This window comes from Apodemus sylvaticus, chromosome 7 (genome assembly GCF_947179515.1).
Source record: "Apodemus sylvaticus chromosome 7, mApoSyl1.1, whole genome shotgun sequence".
Lineage (NCBI taxonomy): Eukaryota > Metazoa > Chordata > Mammalia > Rodentia > Muridae > Apodemus > Apodemus sylvaticus.
In genome coordinates this window covers 111,969,610-111,992,566 of record NC_067478.1, presented here as the reverse complement: position 1 = coordinate 111,992,566, position 22,957 = coordinate 111,969,610, and the positions used below count along the sequence as shown (strand labels likewise).

Sequence of the window (22,957 nt, the reverse complement as noted above, 5' to 3'; positions counted from 1 at the left end):
GCCTCAACTCAGAGATCCCTGCCTTTCAGGTGATAGGATTAAAGACACATGCCACCACCATGTCGCTGGTTTTAGGACAAAGCAGTGACAAAAAAATTAGTTCTTAGCGCTCTTCTCCATGAGAACCCAAGCATGGAGCTGGCCTTGTCCTCGTTCTGTCCAGACCCACATTAGGCAAGAATCCTACAAAATCACACCCAGTCCTTCATCTCTGACCAAGACTCACTTCTGATGGGCCCTTTGTCTTTCCCTTTAGCAAGGTCTGGAAGGATGGCTCAGAGGCAGAGACCACTTAGGGCTCTTCGAGGTGATCCAGGTTCAGTACTCAGCTTCCAGGGGATTCGACCCCCTCCTCTGAGCACACACATGGCACAGACAAAATACTCACACGCTTAACACTTATTACAAACAACTAGCATGGTGGTAATTCCAGAAAGTGGGAGGCAGAGGTACGTATATCTCTTTGAGTTCAAGGCCAGCTTGGGCTACCTAGTAAGTTCAAGCCAGCGTGAACTACACAATGAGACCCTGTCTCAGAAAGGTAGATAGATAGATAGATAGATGTGAGTTCAAGGCTAGCCTGGTCTACAAACAGAACAGGACAAACAGAACTACATAGAGAAAGCCCAACTCAGAGAGAGAGAGAGAGAAAGAGAGAGAGAGAGAAAGGAGGAAAGAAAATCTGCAATATGGGCTACAGAGATGGCTCAGCAGGAAAGGCATTTGCTGCCCAGCCTGAAGACCTCAGAGCTCCAGGTCCCACAGGGTGAAGGAGAGAATGGACTCCCTTTTGGGAGTTGTCATCTGATACCACATTCTGCCTTCCCACACAGACAATGTTTGTAAACAAATTCCTGGGGTGTGGGTGTGGAGGAGGGAGGGGGAGGCGGGAGGGGGAGGAGGGAGGGGGATATATCCAAGCAGCAACATGAGCATGAGACCATTACCACTTCCGTCTCCTCCCCCTCCTCCTCCCCTCCTCAGATTCCCCTGGTTTATGACTGTTTTTATCTGCCTGTATGTAAATGCACTGTGTGACTTCAGAGGCTAGAACAGCGCCCCTGAGCCCCTGGAACTGGGGTACCAGGTGGTTGTGAACTACTACGTGGGTGCTGGGAATCGAACCCGGGGGATTCTGAGGGCAGCTAGTGCAGATGACCAGAGATGTATTTTTCTCTCTCACTTTTTTTTTTTTTTTGGTTTTGTTTTGCTTTTTTGTTGTCTTTGTTGTTGTTTTTTGTTTTTTTGAGACAGGATTGCTCAAGACTGGTTTTCTCTGTACAGCCCTGGCTGTCCTGGAACTCACTCAGTAGACTAGGCTGGCCTTGAATTCAGCCACCTGCCTCTGCCTCCCAAGTGCTAAGATTAAAGGCATGCGCCACCACAGCCAGCTGAGATGTCTGTCTTTCTTTCTTTCTTTCTTTCTTTCTTTCTTTCTTTCTTTCTCTCTCTCTCTCTCTCTCTCTCTCTCTTTCTTTCTATCTAGATTTATTTGTTTATTATATGTAAATACACTGTAGCTGTCTTCAGACACTCCAGAAGAGGAAGTCAGATCTTGTTGGATGGTTGTGAGCCACCATGTGTTTGCTGGGATTTGAACTCAGGACCTTTGGAAGAGCAGTCACTGCTCTTAACCTCTGAGCCATCTCTTCAGCCCCTGAGATATATTTCTTAAAATAAAATTTAATAGAAAAATAAGATCCGGCCGGGCGGTGGTGGCACACGCCTTTAATCCCAGCACTTGGGAGGCAGAGGCAGAGGCAGGTGGATTTCTGAGTTAAGGCCAGCCTAGACTACAGAGTGAGTTCCAGGACAGCCAGGGCTACACAGAGAAACCCTGTCTCGAAAACAACAACAACAACAACAACAACAACAAAACCAAAAAAAAAAAAAAAAAAAAGAAAGAAAGAAAAGTAAGATCCAGTAATTGTGACACATGCTTGGAACCTCAGCATTCAGAAGGCAGGTAAAGGAAGGGATTAGTAATTCAGGGATTGTCTCAGCTACATGCATCTCATAAAAGAAAACCAGAAAAAGAAACTTTAAAAAGATTTTTTTAAGATTTATTATATGTAAGTTCACTGTGGCTGTCTTCAGACACCAGAACAGGGCTTCAGGTCTTGTTACAGATGGTTGTCAGCCACCATATGATTGCTGGGAACTGAACTCAGGACCTTCGGAAGAGCAGTCAATTTTTTTTTTTTTTTAAAGATTTATTTATTTAGCCGGGCAGTGGTTGTGTATGCCTTTAATCCCAGCACTTGGGAGGCAGAGGCAGGCAGATTTCTGAGTTCTAGGCCAGCCTGGTCTACAGAGTGAGTTCCAGGACAGCCAGGGCTACACAGAGAAACCCTGCCTTGAAAAACAAAAACAAAAGATCCATTTATTTATGTATATGCCTGCATGTATATTTGCACGTCAGAAGAGGCCATTGGATCTCATGGGACTACAGTCATAGGTGGCTGTGAGTCACCATGTGGGTACTGGGAATTGAATTCGGGATCTTTGGAAGAACAGCCACTGTTCTTAACCACCGAGCCATCTCTCCAGCCCCCAAAAAGACGTTTTGATGAACCAGCATCCTTTCATTTTAAATGATGAAGACCCTTAAAATATAAGTCATTTACAAGAACGAGCTTTATCTAGCTTCCTCTGTTTTCAAGGTTAAACCTAAAACCAGTAACAAAATCAAGTAAAGTTTATTTAAAATCAGGTATAATTAATAGATGTCCCTCAAAACGTTTCAGAGGTCTGCTGAATATCATATTTAAAATGTTTAGTGGAAAAAGATGCCTGTGGTGGGCAGGGCTGCCAGCATCTCCTGGCCCTAGAAGCATCCCTGAGGTCTCCAAAGAAGACAGATTGGGCCCGTTTGACTCCACCTGGATTGTGGTAAAGCTAACCACTAGGAAAACCTGTCCATTGACACCAGTGCCCCGAGGACATATTTGGTTGATTGTCCTATTCTGCCTAAGTCAAAGTGTGGCCAATGGTTCCTCCTCCACAGGAAAACCTCTCTAATCTGGGTCTGGCAGCCCAAAGCCTATGCTGTTCTGTGCAGCAACTGAAGATATAATGCTGCCCTTCCTATGTGACAGCTGAAGACCTGTGCCTACTGTCCCCAACAAGGCCATTAAGAGCACGGGACCCTAGGACAACCATGTAGGTAGTGGATAAGTCTCTGGCAGTTTAATTGATACATAAGCCATTTGGGTTATAGCCTCTTACTACAGATCTCAGACGATGTTGACAGCTAACTGCAGTGTCAGGTTAGCAGCTGTTTACACTGCTGGCTTAACAGCCCCATCAATGCATTCCACACATAAAAATCAGGCCTTGTTGAGCGGTGGTGGTGCACGCCTGTAATCCCAGCATTTGGGAGGCAGAGACAGGCAGATTTCTGAGTTTGATGCCAGCCCAGTCTATAAAGTGAGTTCCAGGATAGCCAGGGCTATACAGAGAAACCGTGTCTCAAAAAAACAAAAACAAAAACAAAACCCCAAAACAACAACAACAAAAAAATCAGGCAGGCCTTACTTTTCCTGAGCGACTAGGTCCCCAGATGAAAAAGTCAAACAGACAGGTTAACCTGACTTACACAGTTCATATTAAAGGAAAAACACATTTCAGATGTAACCCTTAAGAACAATTTAAAGGAACTCGCTTTGCAAAGACTGGACTCAGTATTCAACCACTTATATACATCTAATAATAATTGGATAAGAAGTTTAAAGTTTATATGAATTATAAAAACTTAGAACTAGTTCAAATTATAAACATCTGAGGATATAAAAGTTGAAATAAGTAATGAGGATTTAAAAAGATGATTTACAAGGTATAAATACAGCCAGGCAGTGCTGTCACACAACCTTAGTCTCAACCCTCAGCTCATGTGGGCTGACGTCTGAATTCAAGGCCAGCATGGTCTACAGAGTGAGTTCAGGACAGCTAGAGCTATGCAGAGAAACTGTCTCAAAAACAAAAAACCCCAACAAACAAAAGCCAAACAAAAATAGATAATTAAAAGTTATTTTATGGCTGAGTGGTGGTGGCACACGCCTGTAATCTCAGCACTCTGGGAGGCAGAGGCAGGTGGATTTCTGAGTTCGAGGCCAGCCTGGTCTACAGAGTGAGTTCCAGGATAGCCAGGGCTACACAGAGAAACCCTGTCTCAAAAATCAAAAACAAATCAAAAAAAATTTACAAAAAAGTTATTTTATGTTGTTTTGTGTTTTAGATTTATTTATTGTTATAAGTACACCATAGCTATCTTCAGACACACCAGAAGAGGGCATCAGATTTCATTATGGATGGTTGTGAGCCATCATGCGGTTGCTGGGATTTCAACTCAGGACCTTCGGAAGAGCAGTAAGTAATTTTAGCCGCTGAGCCATCTCTCCAGCCCTTATGTTGTTGTTATACTAAGATTTCACAAGTTTAGAGTTTCAATCAATAGAGTTCTGGTAAAGCTACTAAAGCACTGATTACTATTATCTGTCGAGATCCTCATCACGCAAAAAACATCTCGGTCCACCTATATGTTCAGGTGGAAAACCTAAAGCTATAGCTTTTGCTATGGCTCAAAGGCGTAAGTCTACTCCAGCCGCTTACTAATGCCTTGGGCTGTTTTCTTTACTAAAATGGATTTCAATGCAGACTATAAGCAGTGATAATATATGCTGGAGTGTGTCAAGGAAGCCATGAGACTTGAGCCCACCTCCTACAGGCTAACCGGAGCCAGATAAGTATTCCTGTCTATCCCACACTTCCCTGCCTGTTGCCCATTCCTGAGGCATTCCAAATATGTTTCCTTTAACTCCATTAACTTTTGTCCCTGGTCTGTATCTGTGGCACGGTTCCACTAGGCCGGTGCACTCCATCCCTAAATCAGAAGCAGATTGCAAAGTGCTCCAGAGATGTTCTTCACCACACCAGACCTAAGCAGTCCTACAAAACCAGAGAGCCCTGGACCTGCTGAAAACTGCCTGCCGCGGCTCTTCAGCTGGGCTGGCAGACCGTATGCTTCTGGTGAACGCCTCATTGCTCTAAGTTCCTCACCTACTCTGGCTAATAGTCCAGCCTTCCTGGGCTGTGACAGCGAGTCCTAATTTCATCAAAAAGTAGTTACAGAGTAAAGAGTGTAGCCCCTCTCCTCAACAAAGTGCTGGAGTATTAGATCCCAAGGAAACTCTCTGGTAAGGGAAACAAACGGCAACTTTTTTTTTAAAAAGATTTATTTATTTATTGTATGTAAGTAAACTGTAGCTGTCTTCAGACACACCAGAAGAGGGCAACCGATCCCATTACAGACGGTTCTGAGTCACCATGTGGCTGCTGGGAATTGAACTCAGGACCTCTGCAAGAGCAGTCAGAGCTCTGAACCACTGAGCCATCTCTCCAGCCCAAATACTTTTCATTTTTTTCCATGACAGGGCTTCTCTGTGTAGCCCTGGCTGTCCTGAAATTCACCATGTAGAACAGGATGGCCTCAAACTCAGAGATCCACCTGTTTTTGCTTCCTGAATTCTGGGACCAAAGGTGTGTACCACCACCACCACTACCACCACCATCCAGCTTCTTCCTTTTCTTTCCTGAGACAGACTCTTATGTAGCTCAGTTTGTGTGTCTATACAGCTGAGGATGACCTTGTGCTCAATACTCCTGTGTGTGTGTGTGTGTGTGTACTGGGCAAGGGATGACACCAGGTTCCTGAGGGCTATGGGTGTGTATGCACTCCATGAGCACATCATCAAGCTCTGGCCTACAAGATTCTGAGGACCTGTCCTAATCTTTCCTGGTCTAGAGTGTCGGTGCCACCAGGGAGGGCACATGCCCAGTGGAGGGGATACCGAGTGGCCTGAGGCCCGGGCGCTGTCTTCTCCCTGCTGGCACTCTGTGGTGGTTTGAATGAGTGGCCCCCACAGACTCATATTTGAATCTTGCTGTCCAGTTGGTGGACTCCGTTTGGAAGGGTTAGATGTGGCCTTGTTGGAGGAGGTGCTGTCACTGAGGGTGGGTGGGTTTCAGATTTCAAAAGGCCACCATATCCCGTTAGTGCTCTCTTGTACACCTCCTCCCGTGGTTCAGGACGGAAGCTCTCTCCAGCGGCATGCCTGCCTGCTGCCACACTCCCCACCGTGATAAAGGACTCCAACTCTCTGGAATTCTGATCCCCAGTAAGTGTGTTCTTTTGTAAATTGCCTTGGTCATGGAGGCTTTTCACAGCAATAACAGCAACTCAGACAATCTCTTCCTCTGCCACTGCCCAGGCCACAAAAGCATTCAATGGCCGGAAGAGGACTGTGCCAAATTCAAGGGCCTGCTCAGATGGCAGAGTCCCTCCGGAGGTCTGAAGCTGAAATAGAGGGCCTGGATCCTAGACCCAGCACTTCAAACTGAGTGACTCATAACAATAATGCTCATAATAATCACAGTAATAATAAACAATAGCTCACTCATCACCGGGGCGTGGGGAATGCCGAGTCAGGAGCAGGGTTTGACATTCTCCAGAGGTCCGGAGGTTGGTTTTTTTCTTTTATCGCTTTTTCAAGACAGGGTTTCTCTCTGGAGCTCTGGCTGTCCTGGAACTCATTTTGTAGACCTCAAACAGAAATCTACCTGCCTCTGCTTTGTTCTGTTTTATTTGTGTGTAGTGTTGATGCACACACGTGTTGTGGAGGCCAGGGGAAACCCTCACCTGTGTTTCCTAACTGCCATCTGCCTTGGGTTTGTTTTGTTTTGAGACTAGCTCTCATTGGCCGCGGTAACATCCCGTTTGGCTAGGCAGGCTGGGGGGGGGGGGCAGCCTCTCAGCCTGTCTGTCTGCTCCCCCCCCCCCCCCCAGTGAGCAGGAAGCACCCTTCTTCTGGCTCTGGTGTGCTGAGGCTCACACCTCACTTCCTTCACAGCTCACTTTGTAGGCCTGGCCCCTCTGGGCTGCTTGGCGGGCTTTTGCCCTCCTTCCTCCCTCCTGTTTCTGTTTGGTTTTGTATTTTTTTTAATATTTATTTATTATTATATGTAAGTACACTGTAGCTGTCTTCAGACACACCAGAAGAGGGTTTCAGGTCTCATTACGGATGGTTGTGAGCCACCATGTGGTTGCTGGGATTTGAACTCAGGACCTTTGGAAGAGCAGTCAGTGCTCTTAGCCGCTGAGCCATCTCTCCAGCCCCGGTTTTGTATTTTTTGAGAGAGGGGCAGGGCCTGTAGAGTTCACTTTAGCGGGAGCTGATCTCAGACTCAAAGCCCTCCTGTGGTCTCAGTTTTCCAGATGTTGGAATTACAGATATGAGTGCCAGCCCAAGTCTGCAGTTCATTCAAAGCAGGACCAACACCTCACACTCAACAGTGGCTAAAAGCAGTTACCTGAGGCTACTGGAAAGGCCTGTGTGTTCCTCTGACCCAGAGGTCTTGTAGAACTTCTGCACCCTAAACCTAGCCAGAGCTCAGCAGGGACACCCAAGGGGTTTCCCCAACAGGGACTTTCCACACTCAGAGGGACAAACCTAGGACAGTTAAAACAGGCTTCAGAAATGAGGGGATTCCCCTCATCAAGGCAGGTTTTCGGGGAGGGGCTTCCCTAAAGTCCCCACCAGATCTGGGCGACGCCAAGATAAAGAATTTACAACAAAGCCTGCTGTCCTCTGAACGGGAGGTCAGGGAACATTCAGGCCTCTCTCCTGAGGGCTGCACGGTAACTTGCTGGGAGGCTTTCAAAGGTTTCATGTTCTGCTGGACATGTGTGAAGCAGTATTCTCCAGAAATTGTGTCAACCATGGCAGAGAAAGGAAAAACTACAGTAGCAGGGTGGCAAGGTGGCCCAAGCTCAGGAAGCCACTCTGCTTCTGTGACCCCCCTCCCCCACAGCTTAACTACGTTTTTACTTCTCTGAATGGAGGGTTACCAAATGAGTCAGTAAAAATGAAAACGAAGTGTTTGTGTTTCCCTGCAATCGAGAGGATGCAGTTCAATGCCCAGCGCTGTGCTGGGAGTCTAGGCAGGTGGGGACAGGAAGCCACCAGAGGCTTCCTCACCAGCTGAAGTGGCCGACCGACCGCGTCGCTCTATGAGCTGCTGAGATCGCTCTGTGGGTAAAGGCACTCGCCACCAGCACTGACGTCAATCCTGAGCTCCACGTGGCAGAAACAGAAACTCAAGCTGTTTCCAATGTCCACACAATAAACAAGTCAATAAGAATTTAGACCTGTTTGTGGGGCTATTTTGTTATGAGAAAAAAAATAAAGCACACTGGAACAAGCTGGCCCAGGCTGGCCTTGAACTCTGTCCACACTTGTGCCTCAGCTGCCCAAGTGCTGGGGTTGTAGGCACGCACTCCTTATCCAGTTATGAGACAACCCAATCTCCCAGGGCAATGAAAAAATATAACCCAAACCAGTCTTTCAAAGTAACTCACAACCTATGTTCACCACAGCACCTGGGAGACTGAGGTAGGATGACTATCACCAGTTCAAGAGCAGCCTGTGCTACAGGGAGACTTAATCTCAAAAATTCAGGAGAGCTGGAGGAATTGCTGTGGTCAAGAGCTCTGACTGCTACTCCAAGGGACACGGCTCAATTCCCGGCAACCACATCAAGACTTATAATCCTTTTTGTTTTCCTTTTTTTTTAAATTTACTAAACTTAAGAACACTGTAATTGTCTTTAGACATTCCAGAAGAGGGCATTAGGTCTCATTAACACACACACACACACACACACACACACACACACACACACACACACACACCACCTGGAAGCGAGTTACAGACATTTCAACTGGAGAATACTGGGGTTGTAAAGATTTGTGGCACGGGTGCTGGAGAGATGGCTCAGCAGTTAAGAACACTGACTGCTCTTCCAGAGGTCCTGAGTTCAATTCCCAGCAACCACATGGTGGCTCACAACCATCTACAATGGGATCTGATGCCCTTTTCTGGTGTGTCTGAGAAACAGCTATAGTGTATACTGACATACATAAAATAAATAAAATAAATAAAAAGATAAATAATAAATAAAATAAATACATCTAAAAAAAAGATTTGTGGCACGCGCGCACACACACACACACACACACACACACACACATTCTTTCTCTCTCACACTTGGATCACCTGGAAGTGAGTTACAGACCTTTCAACTAGAAATTACTGGGGTTGTAGATTTGTGGCTCACTCCTGCCCTCTGGTGGAGAGACACTTGGACACAAGAGCACTGTGGCCATTCTGCCACAATGTTTTCTGTGGGCCTAATGAGTATGCTCCAGTTCCCCTTCCCAGTGCTGTGGGAGTCTCAGGGGAGAAGAGAAGGAAAGGCTCAGAGTGGCTGAAGCTGCCCACTGTCCACAGGCTAATGCCACCCCAGTGAGGCAGTCTGGGCAGTTAGGAGAGAGGCTCAGAGAAGTCCCAGGAACAAGTCTGGAAGGCGGTGCACTGAGCTGGAGTCGGTTAAAATGTTCTTTCATTCTGTTGAGTCAGGGTCTCACTGTGCAGCCCTGGCTGGCCTGCAAGTCACCATGTAGACTAGGCTTGCCTCAAACTCAGAGATGAGCTGGTTGCTGCCTCCCAAAGGCTGAAGCAGTTCCCAGAGGGCAGAGCCCTAAAAGGAGGGTGAGGGGTTGCACAGTCGCCAACTCACACCTTGGGCTGATGTCGGCTGAAGCTGTACCATCTTTTCATGTTTATTCATGTGCTTATTAGCTTTATTTGGTAGGTTCCACTCTTCTGTCGTATGCACACCTGGGTGGAGCTCACAGGACACGTGCCGAGCTGGTTCTCTCCTGACACCAAGCAGCGTGTCGTGGGACCTGGAACTGTGCCAGGCTTTCATGGCCGAGCCATCTCACCAGATCATACATTTACCTTCTCTCGTGTTCGTGTAGCCTCGACTGGCCTGGACAGCCATGTACCCTGTGTGTGCCCTGGCCGGGTGCAGAGGATGCTGAGGGCCTGCTCTATCTATCATACATCATGTTAGTCCTACTCATGCTCCCAACCTGCGGCAAGGCATGCAGCCACCAAGCCCCAGGGACAGTCTTAATCTCCACCAGCACTGAGGTCACAGGAAGTGCACGTGGCCATGTCCAGCATTTTCCGTGGCTGGTATCTGAACTGAGGCCTTCTCAGGCCTCTGCATCAGGGGCTTTTACCCAGAGCTATCTTCTCAGTCCACCAACCCTAACTCCGGAATCTACCTTGGGGCTGGGATTTAAGGGTGTGTGCCACCACACCCATCTTATACAGGGCAGGGCTAGAAGCCAGAGCTTCCGGAATGCAGGGCACTCTGTAACCTAGGCTCAAGTCACTCAGCTTGTTTTCACAGAGACAGGGGCTCACAGGTCAGCCCAGCCTGGACTTGAACACACAGCCCTTCTGTTTCATTCTCCTAAGTGCAGAATGACAGTGTGCTGGGTTTCTTTTTGAAACACTGCTGGAACAGAAACCACAGGTTAAGGCAACGTCTGCCATGGAACTGTAGCCAGAGCCCCAGGCTGTACTCTTTCCAACGTAGAAATCTTCAGTAGCTCACAGGACTGGAGAAAAGGCTCAGTGCTGCAGAGGACACTGAGTTTACTCCAGGTAGCAACATGGTGGACTTAGAGCCATCCGTAACTACAGTCCTAAGAGACTCTAGCCTCTGTGGGCACTACATGCACACATACAGAACACTCATACACATACATTAAATATTAAGCCTGGAATGGCTCATGCTTTTGATCCCAGTAGGCAGGAGGTAGTGGCAGGTTGCTATCTGAGTTTGAGGCCAGCCTGATCTATACAGTGTGTTCCCAGACAGTCAAAGATACATAGAAAACCTATCTCAAAAAGATACACATGCACACACACACACACACACACACACACACACACACACGCACACACGCACACACGCGATATAGTGTGTTCCCAGACAGTCAAAGATACATAGAAAACCTATCTCAAAAAGATATGCACACAAGCGGTACACACACACACACACACACACACCACACACACACACAGATTTAGAATTCGATGTTCCCCTAGCAGAGGCAAAGCCCAGTGTTTCTCCACACGTTTCTCCTGCCCAGGCTGCCCTCAAGCTCCTGTTCTCTTGTCTCCATGGAATGCAGAGGGAGAGGGAGGCGGAGGGAGGAAAGAGTCAGGAGAGGCTGAGACAGACAAGAGTTGGAGAGACACAGAAGGCCTAGGACTTCTGAACAGTGACCGGCAGGGCAAAGGCACAGATGGCTGTTAGCACTCTGGTTCTCCCCATAAAAGTTCACCCTCTGCCTCAAACAGCACTGAGCCAGCGGCCTCCAGCACCTGGAACTGTTTATTAGACATTGTTGCCAGTTGCAGGACAGAAGAAAAACAGTGACCATAGACCCATAGGGACAGACCCTGCCCAGATGGGGACATCTGTATCCCCAACCCGGTGGACCAACCTGGCAACTGCTGCCCCTCCCCAGACCCCCAGGACTTTGGCATGACGCTGATGGGGGCAGGGGGGCTGCAGACAGCAGAGCCCCTCAACCCGAAGCAAGAGAATCTGATGAGTGCTGGGGACAGGCCGGAGGGGAGGGGACACGGGGCAGGCCGTGGGCCAGGACGTGAGGAGCAGCACAAGTGAAGAAGTCAGGAGCTAGGGACATGGTGGCTAGGTTTCCTTTTCTGGAGAAGGGTCACGCACTGATGTCTTTCTCGTTGCCCGCTTTGGGGCCGGCTTCCAGCAATGGGTCCCCGGGGCCCGCCTCCTCCCCCTCCTTGGCCTCACCAGACTTGGAGTTGGGGACCCAGAGGCCAGAATCGATGCAGCGCTGCATGTGATACTTGGCATCCTGTGGAGAGAGACAGACAGCAGGTGAGGCTGGGCCAGCACCATGGTGCCCCACTGTCCCCTGTACGGCCTTCAAGGCTGCTGAGCGCCCACTCTACCCAGAACTGTTTAAAGAACTGCACGAGCTGGCCTGACCCAGTGAGGGTGGGGGAACACTCCCTACTGTTCGGAGACTCCTGCTCCAGCACCAGACAACCAGATGCGGTGGTGCACACCTGTGATCCCCGCTTAGGAAGTGGAGGCAGGAGGATTAGGAGTTTAAGGTCATCAGTTATGCAGCACATTCGGGTTAGCATGACCTCATGACATGAGACCCTGTCTCAGAAAACAAACACACACACAAAAGGGGGTGGTGACAGCTATGGCTCAGCAGTTAGGAGTCCTTTCCTCCAAATCATGAGGACCAGAGATTACATTCCAGCACCAAAGTAACAAGTGAGGTACCCTGAGCGCTCAGGGAAGAGGCAGGTCTACCTGTGAGTCCAAACTTAGCCTGGTCTACACAGTAAGATCCTATCTCAGGGAAAAAATCTATCTCTAGCCCGGCTAGAGTAAATATTTTCAATTCTGCCATATAGTGTCTAGTCACAGAGACTTGAGTTTGTAGCAGAAAATCAATCATTAGTGATATAAAAAGATAGGGCAGCCGGGTGGTGGTGGCACACGCCTGTAATCCCAGCACTAGGGAGGCAGAGGCAGGCGGATTTCTGAGTTCGAGGCCAGCCTGGTCTACAGAGTGAGTTCCAGGACAGCCAGGGCTACACAAAGAAACCCTGTCTGAAAAAACCAAATCCAAAAAAAAGAAAGAGTATAGGGACAGCTTTTCCCTACATCCGATCCATAGCAGTGCGTGCCGAGCTTTCCGCCGCCCTGCAACCTACCTGCTAGATGGGTATTCCCACGGGAGACTGCAGAATCCCTCAGACTGTGGCTAAATTAGAAGCCAGTCGACAGAAATGGCAACAGATTGACTTTGTTACAAATCAAGCCTGAGTTGGATGGACAGCAGTGAGGAAGAGCCCCTGCCTAGAATCCCCCAGTGAAGCACTGGGTTATCCCAGTCACCCAAGAGGAAGAATGAAGGAAGGAGAGATGGAGGGAGGGAAGGCAGGCAGGCAGGCAAAGCTCAGTCCCCACTCCGCAATGAGTGCCTATCTGGCACTTCCCAACAGTGCTGCTGGGCAGGGCTGGCCTCCCTTAGAGGCTCAGGCGGACACTACCTTTTGCTTTTAGACCGCAGCTCCACACACAGCTTCCACTGGAGACACCCTGTCCTTGTCATTCTCAGACAGGGTGTCACTGAGATGCTCTGACTCATTTTAACTAAGCCTGACCTTGGACTTACGATCTTGCTCTCAGCCTCAGAATATGACAGGGCTGCACCCCTGGCCAGAACAAGAGGGCCACGCTTTGCCCTCTGCCACAGAGATGGGGGACTCACAGTGGGATCCATCTTGCTGATGGCGTCTTGCAGCATCTGAACATCCTTCACATCGAAGCACTTCTGCAGCTCCTGGGTACAGAGGGGCCAGGGTGAGGGCCAGGGCTTGGGGAGGGGTGGGAGCAGGGGGCGCCCTCATCCTGCCTGGGCCCAGGCCGCACCTCGGGCAGGGATTCGTAGACCTCCACGGGGTCCAGGCCGCCTGGGCCCAGCCTCTTCCTGCGCTCCTCCTCCTCATACTCCTTCACGGCCTTCTCGATCCGCAGCTTGGCGCGGCCCCGCACGCGCTCCTTGAAGGCCTCCAGCTCATACTTGAAGCCCTCCATGTACTGGTGGTCGGCGGTCTGCGGAAGGGGGTGGGGTGGTGCTGCTTACTGCATAGTCGCTATCCGGTTGTTTGGGGGTGAGGCCCCTGCAGCAACTCTTGGGGGCCCCCTAAAGCTTCTGAACTCCGCCATGGACACCGCGAGGCCTGGCCTTCGTCCTGTATCCATTGCCCATCCTGCTACCTGTGGGCCACCTGTTTAGGGCCGGCCTCCTGCTGCAGCTCTTCAGGTGTCCTCGAGCGAGGCCTAAAGACACCCAGCTCGGGCCTGTTCTAGGCTGCCCTGCTCTCAGGATCTCACCCACACCCACACCCACACGACGGCTTGCAAACACTGGTAATCCCAGAAGGGGCCGCGCACCGTCTTCTAGCCTCTGAGGACACTCACATGCACATGATGCACATAAGCTCACTCAGCCACACAGCAACAAAGCAATTTAAGTATTTAATTATATAATGTTTACATTATAATTTATAAATATTAAGTATTTAAAGTAAATATACAGAAGTCTTCAAATAGGGTCACCTAGGTGGGTCAGTGGGTGACAGTGCTTTGCCATGTAAGCCTAGCTTATCTGAACAGGAGTCCACATAGAGGGGATCAGCTACACAAAGACGTCTCCTAATCATACGGGTCATCATACAGACATATCATCATACAGACATATCATCATACAGACATACATATACGTCATATATACGGACAATTTCTATAGATTAGAAAAGAAATGAATATGGTCATATTTGGCCACTGCCATCCCTGGACCACCTCAAGCCCTCCTATACAGACCTGACCACGGGTCCCTAGTCAACACGCACACTGCGGACTTCCTGGTGGTACAGGAGCGCATTACCTTGATCTTGGTGAAAAACTGCCGGAAGCAGGCACGGGGGTCGACCTTCAGACTCTTGGCCAGCTCCAGAATAAACTGCATCACCATGGTCTGGTGAGCCACCTGCTCCATCAGTGCGCATTTCTGCCCGGACAGAGAAGCAGGTGTCAGCAGGCGCCTGCCTGGGAGTCTCTGAGCCCAGCAAAGGGAAGGGGGCGGGGCGCTCACCTCCTCCACTTCCAGGTCAATGCACCAGATAACCAGGTAGTTGGCGGTCTCCTCACACACCAGGTGCACATTGTCTGACAGGTATTTCTGGCTGTCATCCCAGCGGTGGAGCATGCCTGCAGGGAAGATGTTGTGGAGGCCATGGGAAGCCTTTCCCTGGCCTAGAATCCTAACGGAGCTTTGTGCAGAACTTACCAAAATGCTTGATCTGTTTCTCATATTTTTCAACAAAGGTCTTGTGTTTCTGCTCCCTTGCCTCCTCTGAGTCTTCCTCTGCCTTCTCAGGCTTGGTATTGACCATGCTCTGTGACAGGGCGAGAGGGCAAGTGGGCTGGGGCAAGGCAGGGGTGCGCCTGGGGTTTGGGGGCCGTGGCCGCCGCGCCCATCCTGTCCACATCGGAGGCGGTGGTGTCGCTAAGTGCATCAAGGTGGCGGAGGCGTGGCCGCGGGCCTTCGGGCAGATCAGAGGGGACGGATGGGCTTTGTTGGCCTCCGCTAGCCAATTCCAAGCTCAAACTGCCTGCCTGCCTGCCTGTCTGTCTGTCTGCCCCCCCCCCCCCGCACCCCACCCTGTGGCTTTGCCTGGCTCTCACTGTCAGAATTCTTTTTCTAGTTTACTGGCATGGGGAGACGGGGTGGACCTGGGGTCTTCACGGGCATGCCTAGCCTCCACCACTGAACCGCCCCAGGCCAGTCTGACCGCACTCCACAGCGCCCTTGCCGGTGTCCCACCTTGCTGAAGCCATCTTTGCTGAGCGTGTCCACGTTCCAGGGCATGTTCTTCTCCTTTTTGCGCATGTCCTCCAGCTTCTGCTCCCAGCTCCGCTCCTCCTTGCGCAGCTGCTGCGCCTCAGCTCGGAGGCGCTCGAGCTCCACCTGGCCGTCGCCCTCGGCCACCTCCAGCTCCCGCAACTTGCGCTGGCACTCGGCCACCTTGCGCTTGCACTCCCTGCAGCCCCGGTCCAGCTCCTCCTTCTCCTTCTGAAACTGCTCCATGCGCTCCACCCGGGCCTGCGGACAGGGACAGTCGGAGGCTGGTCACTCAGAAAGAACGTCAACCCTGCGGCCACAGGGGAGACACACCTGGGCCCTTACTACAGTGTGCACGGCCAGGAGTACCTGCTGGTGGCCTGCCGCCACATTTTTATGTCTTTTTTTAAGGCTAGGTTTAACTACTGAAAACGTCTCTATGTGACAGAATGAACCTGAAGTGCAAGGAGCTGATCATGGGGGGAGGGGGGTGCGGAGGGGGCAGGGAGCGGCCAAGCAACAGAGGCCTTGCTGGTTTTAATTTTGGAAACAAACAACCAAACAAACAGCAACAAAAACCCAGCAACACGTGAAGGTCAGAGGACACCTGGCAAGGGTGCCACTGTGTGTGCTAGAGACTGACTGAGACTAGGGTTGGCAGGCTCAGTAGCAAGTGCCTTTGTCCACTGAACCATCCTGCCAGCCCTGGCTCACCATCGCAAGCACCACAAATAAAACCAAAGAAAATCCAAGTGGAGCACTACTGTAACCAAGCACTCAGGGAGGCTGAGGCAGGAAGACCGAGTGTGTAGCAGGCCAGCCTAGGCAACTCAGCAAAACCTGTCTTGAAATCAGATGTAAGGCCAGGCGTTGTAGCAAATGGCTTTAATGCCAACAGTGGGCAGATGGAGGCAGCAGGATCTCTGAGTGCAAGGCCATTCTCGTCTGCACAACATAAAGTAAATAAGTAAATGAAATAAAGTAAATCTCAGGGCCAGTGAGACGGTTCAGAAAGGAAAGACACTGGCTGCCAAGTGTGATGACCTGCGTGCAGAGAAACTCAGCAAAGTTGTCTTCTGACCTCCACGTGTGTGCTGTCACACACACACTCACACACACAGAATAAAACCCCAAAGCTAGAGAGCCATTTATTTACTTATTTATCTATCTATTTAGGTTTTTAGAGACAGGGTTTCTCTGTGCAGCTCAGGCTGTCCTAGAACTTACTTTGTAGACTAGGCTGGCCTCGAACTCAGAGATCTGCCTGCCTCGGCCTCCTGCTAAGATTAAAGGCATATGTGTAACCAAGCTCAGTAGGAAAAACTCACGCATTACAAAGCTGTTATACATATATGTGGATAGCACATGTATACATGTATGTGGACAGCACATGTGTAAGCATGTGTATTTATTTGGCAGTATCAGGGGCTGAACTTAGGGTCAAGTACTACATCCCCAGCCGTTTTATTAATGTTTTAATATGCTCACACACATACACCACAGCACAGGCAGGTGGAGATCAGGACACTGCCCAGTTCCAGGGGTTGCACTCAGACCCTCAGGGTTGGGAATGGGTGCCTTTATCTGCTGGGCCCTGTAGCCAGTCCTATGGTGTGTTGTTTTGAAATAGAGCCTTGCTATGCAGTCCAGAATCTACCACATGACTGAAGTTGGCTTAAAAGCTCCTGGTTCCTTCTCCCTGGGCCTCCAGTAACAAGCAGCTTCTCAGTTTAAGACAGTCCCTCGAAGCTGCCCAGGCGAGATCAGAGCCACTCTGTAGTCTAGGAGTCCCTGCTGTCCCAATCCTCCTGCCTCAGCTCAAGGACAACAGGATAGCAGGTCTATACTACCAGACAGGTACGTTACTAAGCACTGGGTAGCGCATGTCATGACATGCTGTGTCACTCTTGCATGTGGCCCAGGCTGGCCTTAAGCTCCTACACACAGATGATCCTCCTTAGCCTCCCCAGTCTGAGATTTCAGGGGTGTAACTTCATCGGCCTCTAGTGTAATTCACTGACCAGTGTACTGAGTGTGAAAAGTGGAACCAACGTGCACGACTGCTGCACACTGGGTGAAAAATCAAAGCACAGGGCAAGAGGGTTCGGCGGAGCGTGTGGCCAAGCCTGATGACCTGGGTTCGATCCTAGGAACCACATGGTGGAAGGAACCACTCCTCATGCTGTCCTCTATACACTCTGGGTGCATGCACACACGCACATGCGTCACACAAACACAATTAACGAGAACCCATGCATGACAGTAAGGAGCACAGGGGGGACACTGCACAGGGGTGCAGTGGGTGACTACAGAGGGGCTGCTTTAGTGGCAGGGCTCCCAGGGAAGACAGGAAGAGTGCTTGTGTGAACAAGAGACCCGCGTTTATATTCCCAGCACCCAAAAATAGACTGCTGCCTGTAACCCTGGCACCGTAGGGAGCAGAGACAGGAGGATGACTGGGACTGTTGACCCCAGCCTAGCTCCAGGATCAGTGAGAAACCCTGCTCACGGGAATGAGCAGACCTGGGAAGCAGCCCCTGTCTCCCGTGTCCTCTATGGGCCCACCATGGGCACACACGACAAGTCCATACAGCAGACCTGGCCTGTATCGGACTCTAAGGTCAGCACATCACTGGCCCCAGAGAGCAGCAGGAAGTTGCCAGGCTGCTGGCTTCTGGAGGACCGCCACCATTCTCCCTAGTGTCCTCTGAGTAGATGCCAGGGAGGCTGAAGCTAAAAACAGGGCCTGTGGTGTTGGTGACAGCAGCCACCTGGCTGGTCAGGCTTATACAAGTAACAAGATGGCATGGGCGTCCCATAGAAGAGACACAGAGGTCCTCAGGATTCTGACGCCATAGAGCACATTGGGAGGAGCAAGACCACACCCCACAGAGCAGGGGTCTGGCCACAGAGCCCAGGAGGCGGGGCTGGGAACTCACTCGCCCCTTTCCCAGACCTACACATCTTTTCTTTTTTTTTCTGGCAGGCACCTACCAGGGACTGAACCCAGTGCAGCACACTCGCTCCACAAGCGACCTGCTACTGGGCTGCACTCAGCCCTTTTATGTTTCATACTCTGACCTGGTGTTGCCTTACACTGCTGAGGCTGGCCTTGAATTTGTAGTCTCCTGCCTCAGCATCCCCAGGAGCTGGGAACACAAGCCTGCAACACCAGGCCAAGCCAGATGTTTTATTTTTTTAATTTTTTGTTTTTGTTTTTCGAGACAGGGTTTCTCTGTATAATCCTGGCTGTCCTGGAACTCACTCTGTAGACCAGACTCAGAAATCCACCTGCTTCTGCCTCCCAAGTGCTGGGATTACAAGAGTGTGCCACCACAGTTTATTTTTGTTTTTTTTTGAAACAGTGTTTCTCTGCCCTAGCTGTCCTGAAATTCCCTCTCTAGACCAGGCTGGCCCCAAACTTACAGAGATCCACCACAGCTCCCCAGTGCTGGGATCAAAGGTGTACGCCACTACTGCTTGGCTAATTTCAAATTTTAATTTATTGTGTGCATGGTGGCAAGAACAGATGTCCCTTAATGTGGATGTGAAGGTCAGAGGACACCCTGCAGTTGTCATGTCTCTCTTTCTACCAGGTGACTACCAGGAATCAAACTCAGGTGACCAGTGCCTTCACCTACCGAGGTACCTTGCAGGGCCCTTACTGTTTATTTTTACACAGGTGCTCATGTAGCCCAGGCTGGCCTCCATTTGCTATGTGGCAAAGGATAGCTTTGAGTTCCTGATTCTTCCGCCTCTCTAAGTGCTGAGATGACAGCCGTACGCTGTCACATCTGGCGTCAAGTCTGTTCTGAACTCACAGGGCACCTAAGTAGTGATGACAAGAACTATTATCCCAAGGGAACAGCTGTTAAATCCTGGGAAGCCTGCAGCACCTGTACAGAGCGCCCGGGTCCTACTCCCATGCCCAGGAAGACTGGAGGCACCGAGCAGCCAGAGAGCCCTCAAGTCAGAGCACACCAGGGTAGACCTGAAATGGGAGCTGTCAAGTGTCTGTGCTCAGAACTTACGAACGCAGCCCCCTCACAGATGGACACAGAACACGGTAATGTTAGCATGCACACCCGAGCCTGCCTGTCCTCCCACGTGTGCTAGGGCAGAAGGCCCCACTTCCCTCCTCAGTATTACAGCCATGGCAGCATGACAGGAAGCAGCGTCTGCACCAGTGGCCCAGAGGCCTCCCTGCCACCTGCAGGCCCAACTGTTTTCCACCCAGTAGGAAGACAAACCTCTTCATAGAACAGAAATAGGTGTCCCTGAGAACGGCTCTTCAGTGCGTCCTAACACAATGCTGTGTGAGGGAGGCCCTGGCTGCACTGCCACACACTGCTGCCTGGCACGGGCTCTTCCCGGGAAACCGGAAGGAGCAGGTGTGTAGGTGGGACTGGGAGCCGAATGCTGGATCTGGGGAGGATGGGGAAGGGCTTCCTAGGAGCAATACGGAGGCGCTTTCCTCAGGAAAGTGGATGCAAAGTTCCTAAATGCAAAGTACCTGCCCTCAGCCTGAGAGGGTAACAGGCACAGGGCCAGTGAGAGGGCTCAGTGGGTAAAGGTCTGCTACCAAGCCTGAGGACTTGAGTTTGAACCCAAGAACTCATATGGGAGGACAAAATGGATTCTAGCAAGTTATCCTTTGACTGCCACAAGGGTACCACAGCACATTCACACATGCATAAGAATGAACACACACAAACAAGTAAGATGTAAGTTAACGAGTGTACAACACACAGGTGAGTCCAGATGCTGGAATTTGGGGAGCAGGTTAGGCCATTGTCTCCTTACTACTGCGCTCGAGATGGAACCCAGGATGTCCTGCATGCGAGACAACCACAAGTCCAGGCCACACTCACACCCTGGCATCATATGGGACGGCACAAGAGAGGAGTACTGCTGCCTCACACTTGGGGTTCGAGGGTCTAGACCTAGGCCAGCTGTCTGTCTGGACGTTCTTTTATTTGCTGGGTGATTGATGGGTCCCCTGTGGCCTGTGCCAGCCTCACACTTACTTTTTTTTTGGTCTTTTGGTTTTTTCGAGACAGCGTTTCTCTGTGTAGCCCTGGCTGTCCTGGAACTCACTCTGTAGACCAGGCTGGCCTCGAACTCAGAAATCCACCTGCCTCTGCCTTTCAAGTGCTGGGATTACAGGCGTGCGCCACCACCGCCCGGCCAGCCTCATACTTACTATGTGGCTTATGGCTTTGAACTTCTGAGTCTTCTGCTTCCATCTCCCCAGTGCTGGGATACAGGCCTGCCCCACCATGACTAAGAGACGGAGCCCAAGGCAATGCCATACAACTGAACTCCACCCCATTTGGTTTTTGAGACAGTTTCATATAGTCCAGGCTAGCTAGAATTTGCCCTTTAGCAAGGACTACCTTCCTCCTCCCAAAACCTGAGTTTACAAGTGTGCCACCATGCTCAGAAAGTAAGGTGATACCGGGCAGTGGTGGCGCACGCCTTTAATCCCAGCGCTTGGGAGGCAGAGGCAAGCAGATTTCTTGAGTTCGAGGCCAGCCTGGTCTACAAAGTGAGGTCCAGGACAGCCAGGGCTACACAGAGAAACCCTGTCTGGGGGGTGGGGGGGGAGGAAGAAAATAAGGAAATGTGGGAAGCAGACCCAGAAGGTCCAGAGTTAAATAGGATGGCCTGAACCCTGGAGAAAGGTCAGTGAAGCTGGAGGGGAATGGGCAGGCAGGGCAGGACGGGTGTGGTTTCTGGGTTGTGGTTTGGTGAGCTGTCTTTTCTCCTTTCTCCCTTTTCTCCACTTCCCCTCCCCCTTCTTTCATTGTCCTACCCCAACCCCTGGCCCCAGGGCTCCAGACAGGGTTTCTCGGTGTAGCCCTAGTTAGCTGTCCTGGACCTCTCTGTAGATCAGGCTGGCCTTGAACTCACATCACAGGCCTGCCTGCCTGCCTGCCTGCCTCTGCCTCCCGAGAGCTAGAATTGAAAATGTATCATCCATATGTCTCCTGGTTTGGTGAGTTTTCAATGATGGGTACAGTTCATACAGAAGCCAAGGTGGGCAGGAGGAGGTCTACTTACTATACTAGAAAGAGCAGAGGTTCTGACCGGAAGTTAAGTGGGTGGGGTTTCCTGGAGTAACGGGAAATAAGCCCCTAGTGGGGCTTGGGTCTGTAACCCAGGGAATGGGACCCCGGACTGGGGCAACTCAGCTGCAAGCTAAGATGGACAGTTAGATCAAGGGCGGGGCACTCATTTAGTTTGGAAGCTGGGGGTCTCTGGACCTTAATGGAAACTCGTGCCTAAGATCCTGGGAAGTAGATGACACAATCAAAAGTTTTGTGGCTCCAGACTCTAGCGGGTGAGGAAAGGCAGAAGGGAGAAGTACAATCAGAAGTGTGTGCATGGCTGGGCTATGAGATCACCTAACAGAACCTGGGGTCCAGACTCTGAGGAAGAATTCTGAGGAAGAACAAAAGGTTCCACACAGGATGATGGAGGCCCTACACATAGGGTCAGCTAGGGGAGAGAGAGTCAAGACTCTGACTAAACTATTAAGAGCTGATAAAATGGCTCAGAGCGTAAAGGTACTTGTGGCAACGTAGGGTGACCTGAGTTCCACGGACAGTTCCAACATGGTGAAAAGTGAGGCCCAACTTCTGCAAGTTATCCCGTGATGTTCACATGCATGCTGTGCAACATGCACATAAGAACACACACAATTGGTAACGTGCAAACACAAGAGGCACAAGAGGTCCGTAGCACAGAGAGAAAGCCCGGAAATATAGGTGAAGAATCCAGGAGTCCTGGGATGGAATTAAAAAGTCCAGCCCAGCAAGGTGGCACATGCCTTTAATCCCAGCACTGGGAAGGCAGAGGCAGGAGGATCTCTGTGAGTTAGAAACCACCCTGTTCTACATAGCAAGTTCCAGGCCAGGCAAGGCTACACAGTGAAATTTTGTTTCAAACGAAAAAAAAGAAAGAAAAGAAGAAAAAAGTCTAGATTGTGGAACAGGAGGCTCCAGATGTCAGTAACTGAGGTCTCCCCAGCCCCCCACGCCAGGTGGCCTGGGTAAGAGGTCAGAACTCTAGAGCGGGGGTCCCGGGAGTGGGGGGAAGGGGATGAGCGCGCACAGCCCCACCTGGTGCCGCCAGCGGAAGAGGCTGGCCGTGTCTATGTTGGGGTGCGTCTCGTCCTCATCGTCCGACACCTCGATGTGATCCCAAACGCTGTAGTCCACCATCTTCGCCTCGGAGGCCCGGACTGGCTCCCGGGTCTCCACACGGCCGGGCGCTGAACAGGGACCCACAAGGGCTAGAGAGTCCGCTCGGTGAGCCCCGCCCCTTCCGCTTCCGCCCAGAGTGCCGCGCAGGACGGCCCCGCCCCAGCGTCGGCGCGTGACGTTACGTCCTTAGCAACGGGAGTCGGCGGCATTGGCAACCGGAGGTCATCTTTAAAGGGCCAGGAGTACGTGGTGCGGCCTTCTGGAAGTTCCCGCCGAAACCAGACTGAACATCCTTTAGAGACAAAAGGTTAGTCGCGTTGGGCGTGGTGGCCCACGGTAATCCAAGAACGCTAGA

General features: G+C 50.8%; 1 protein-coding gene across 2 annotated transcripts; it reads right to left on the bottom strand.

The window, feature by feature from the left end:
* Positions 1 to 11,295: 11,295 nt before the first annotated feature.
* Cdc37 (cell division cycle 37, HSP90 cochaperone) lies at positions 11,296 to 22,733 on the bottom strand. Of its 2 annotated transcripts, none has more exons than XM_052188945.1 (8): positions 22,519 to 22,733; positions 15,377 to 15,655; positions 14,840 to 15,095; positions 14,645 to 14,760; positions 14,438 to 14,560; positions 13,420 to 13,602; positions 13,259 to 13,330; positions 11,296 to 11,818 (listed from the first exon to the last, which is right to left on the bottom strand). In XM_052188945.1, the coding sequence occupies exons 1-8, from the start codon at positions 22,618 to 22,620 to the stop codon at positions 11,663 to 11,665; spliced, it is 1,287 nt and encodes a 428-aa protein (XP_052044905.1). In that variant the 5' UTR covers positions 22,621 to 22,733; the 3' UTR covers positions 11,296 to 11,662. The 2 variants fall into 2 exon arrangements, with proteins under 2 accessions (XP_052044905.1, XP_052044906.1); XM_052188946.1 differs by having other exon boundaries at positions 14,840 to 14,948; positions 22,519 to 22,732.
* Positions 22,734 to 22,957: the final 224 nt, after the last annotated feature.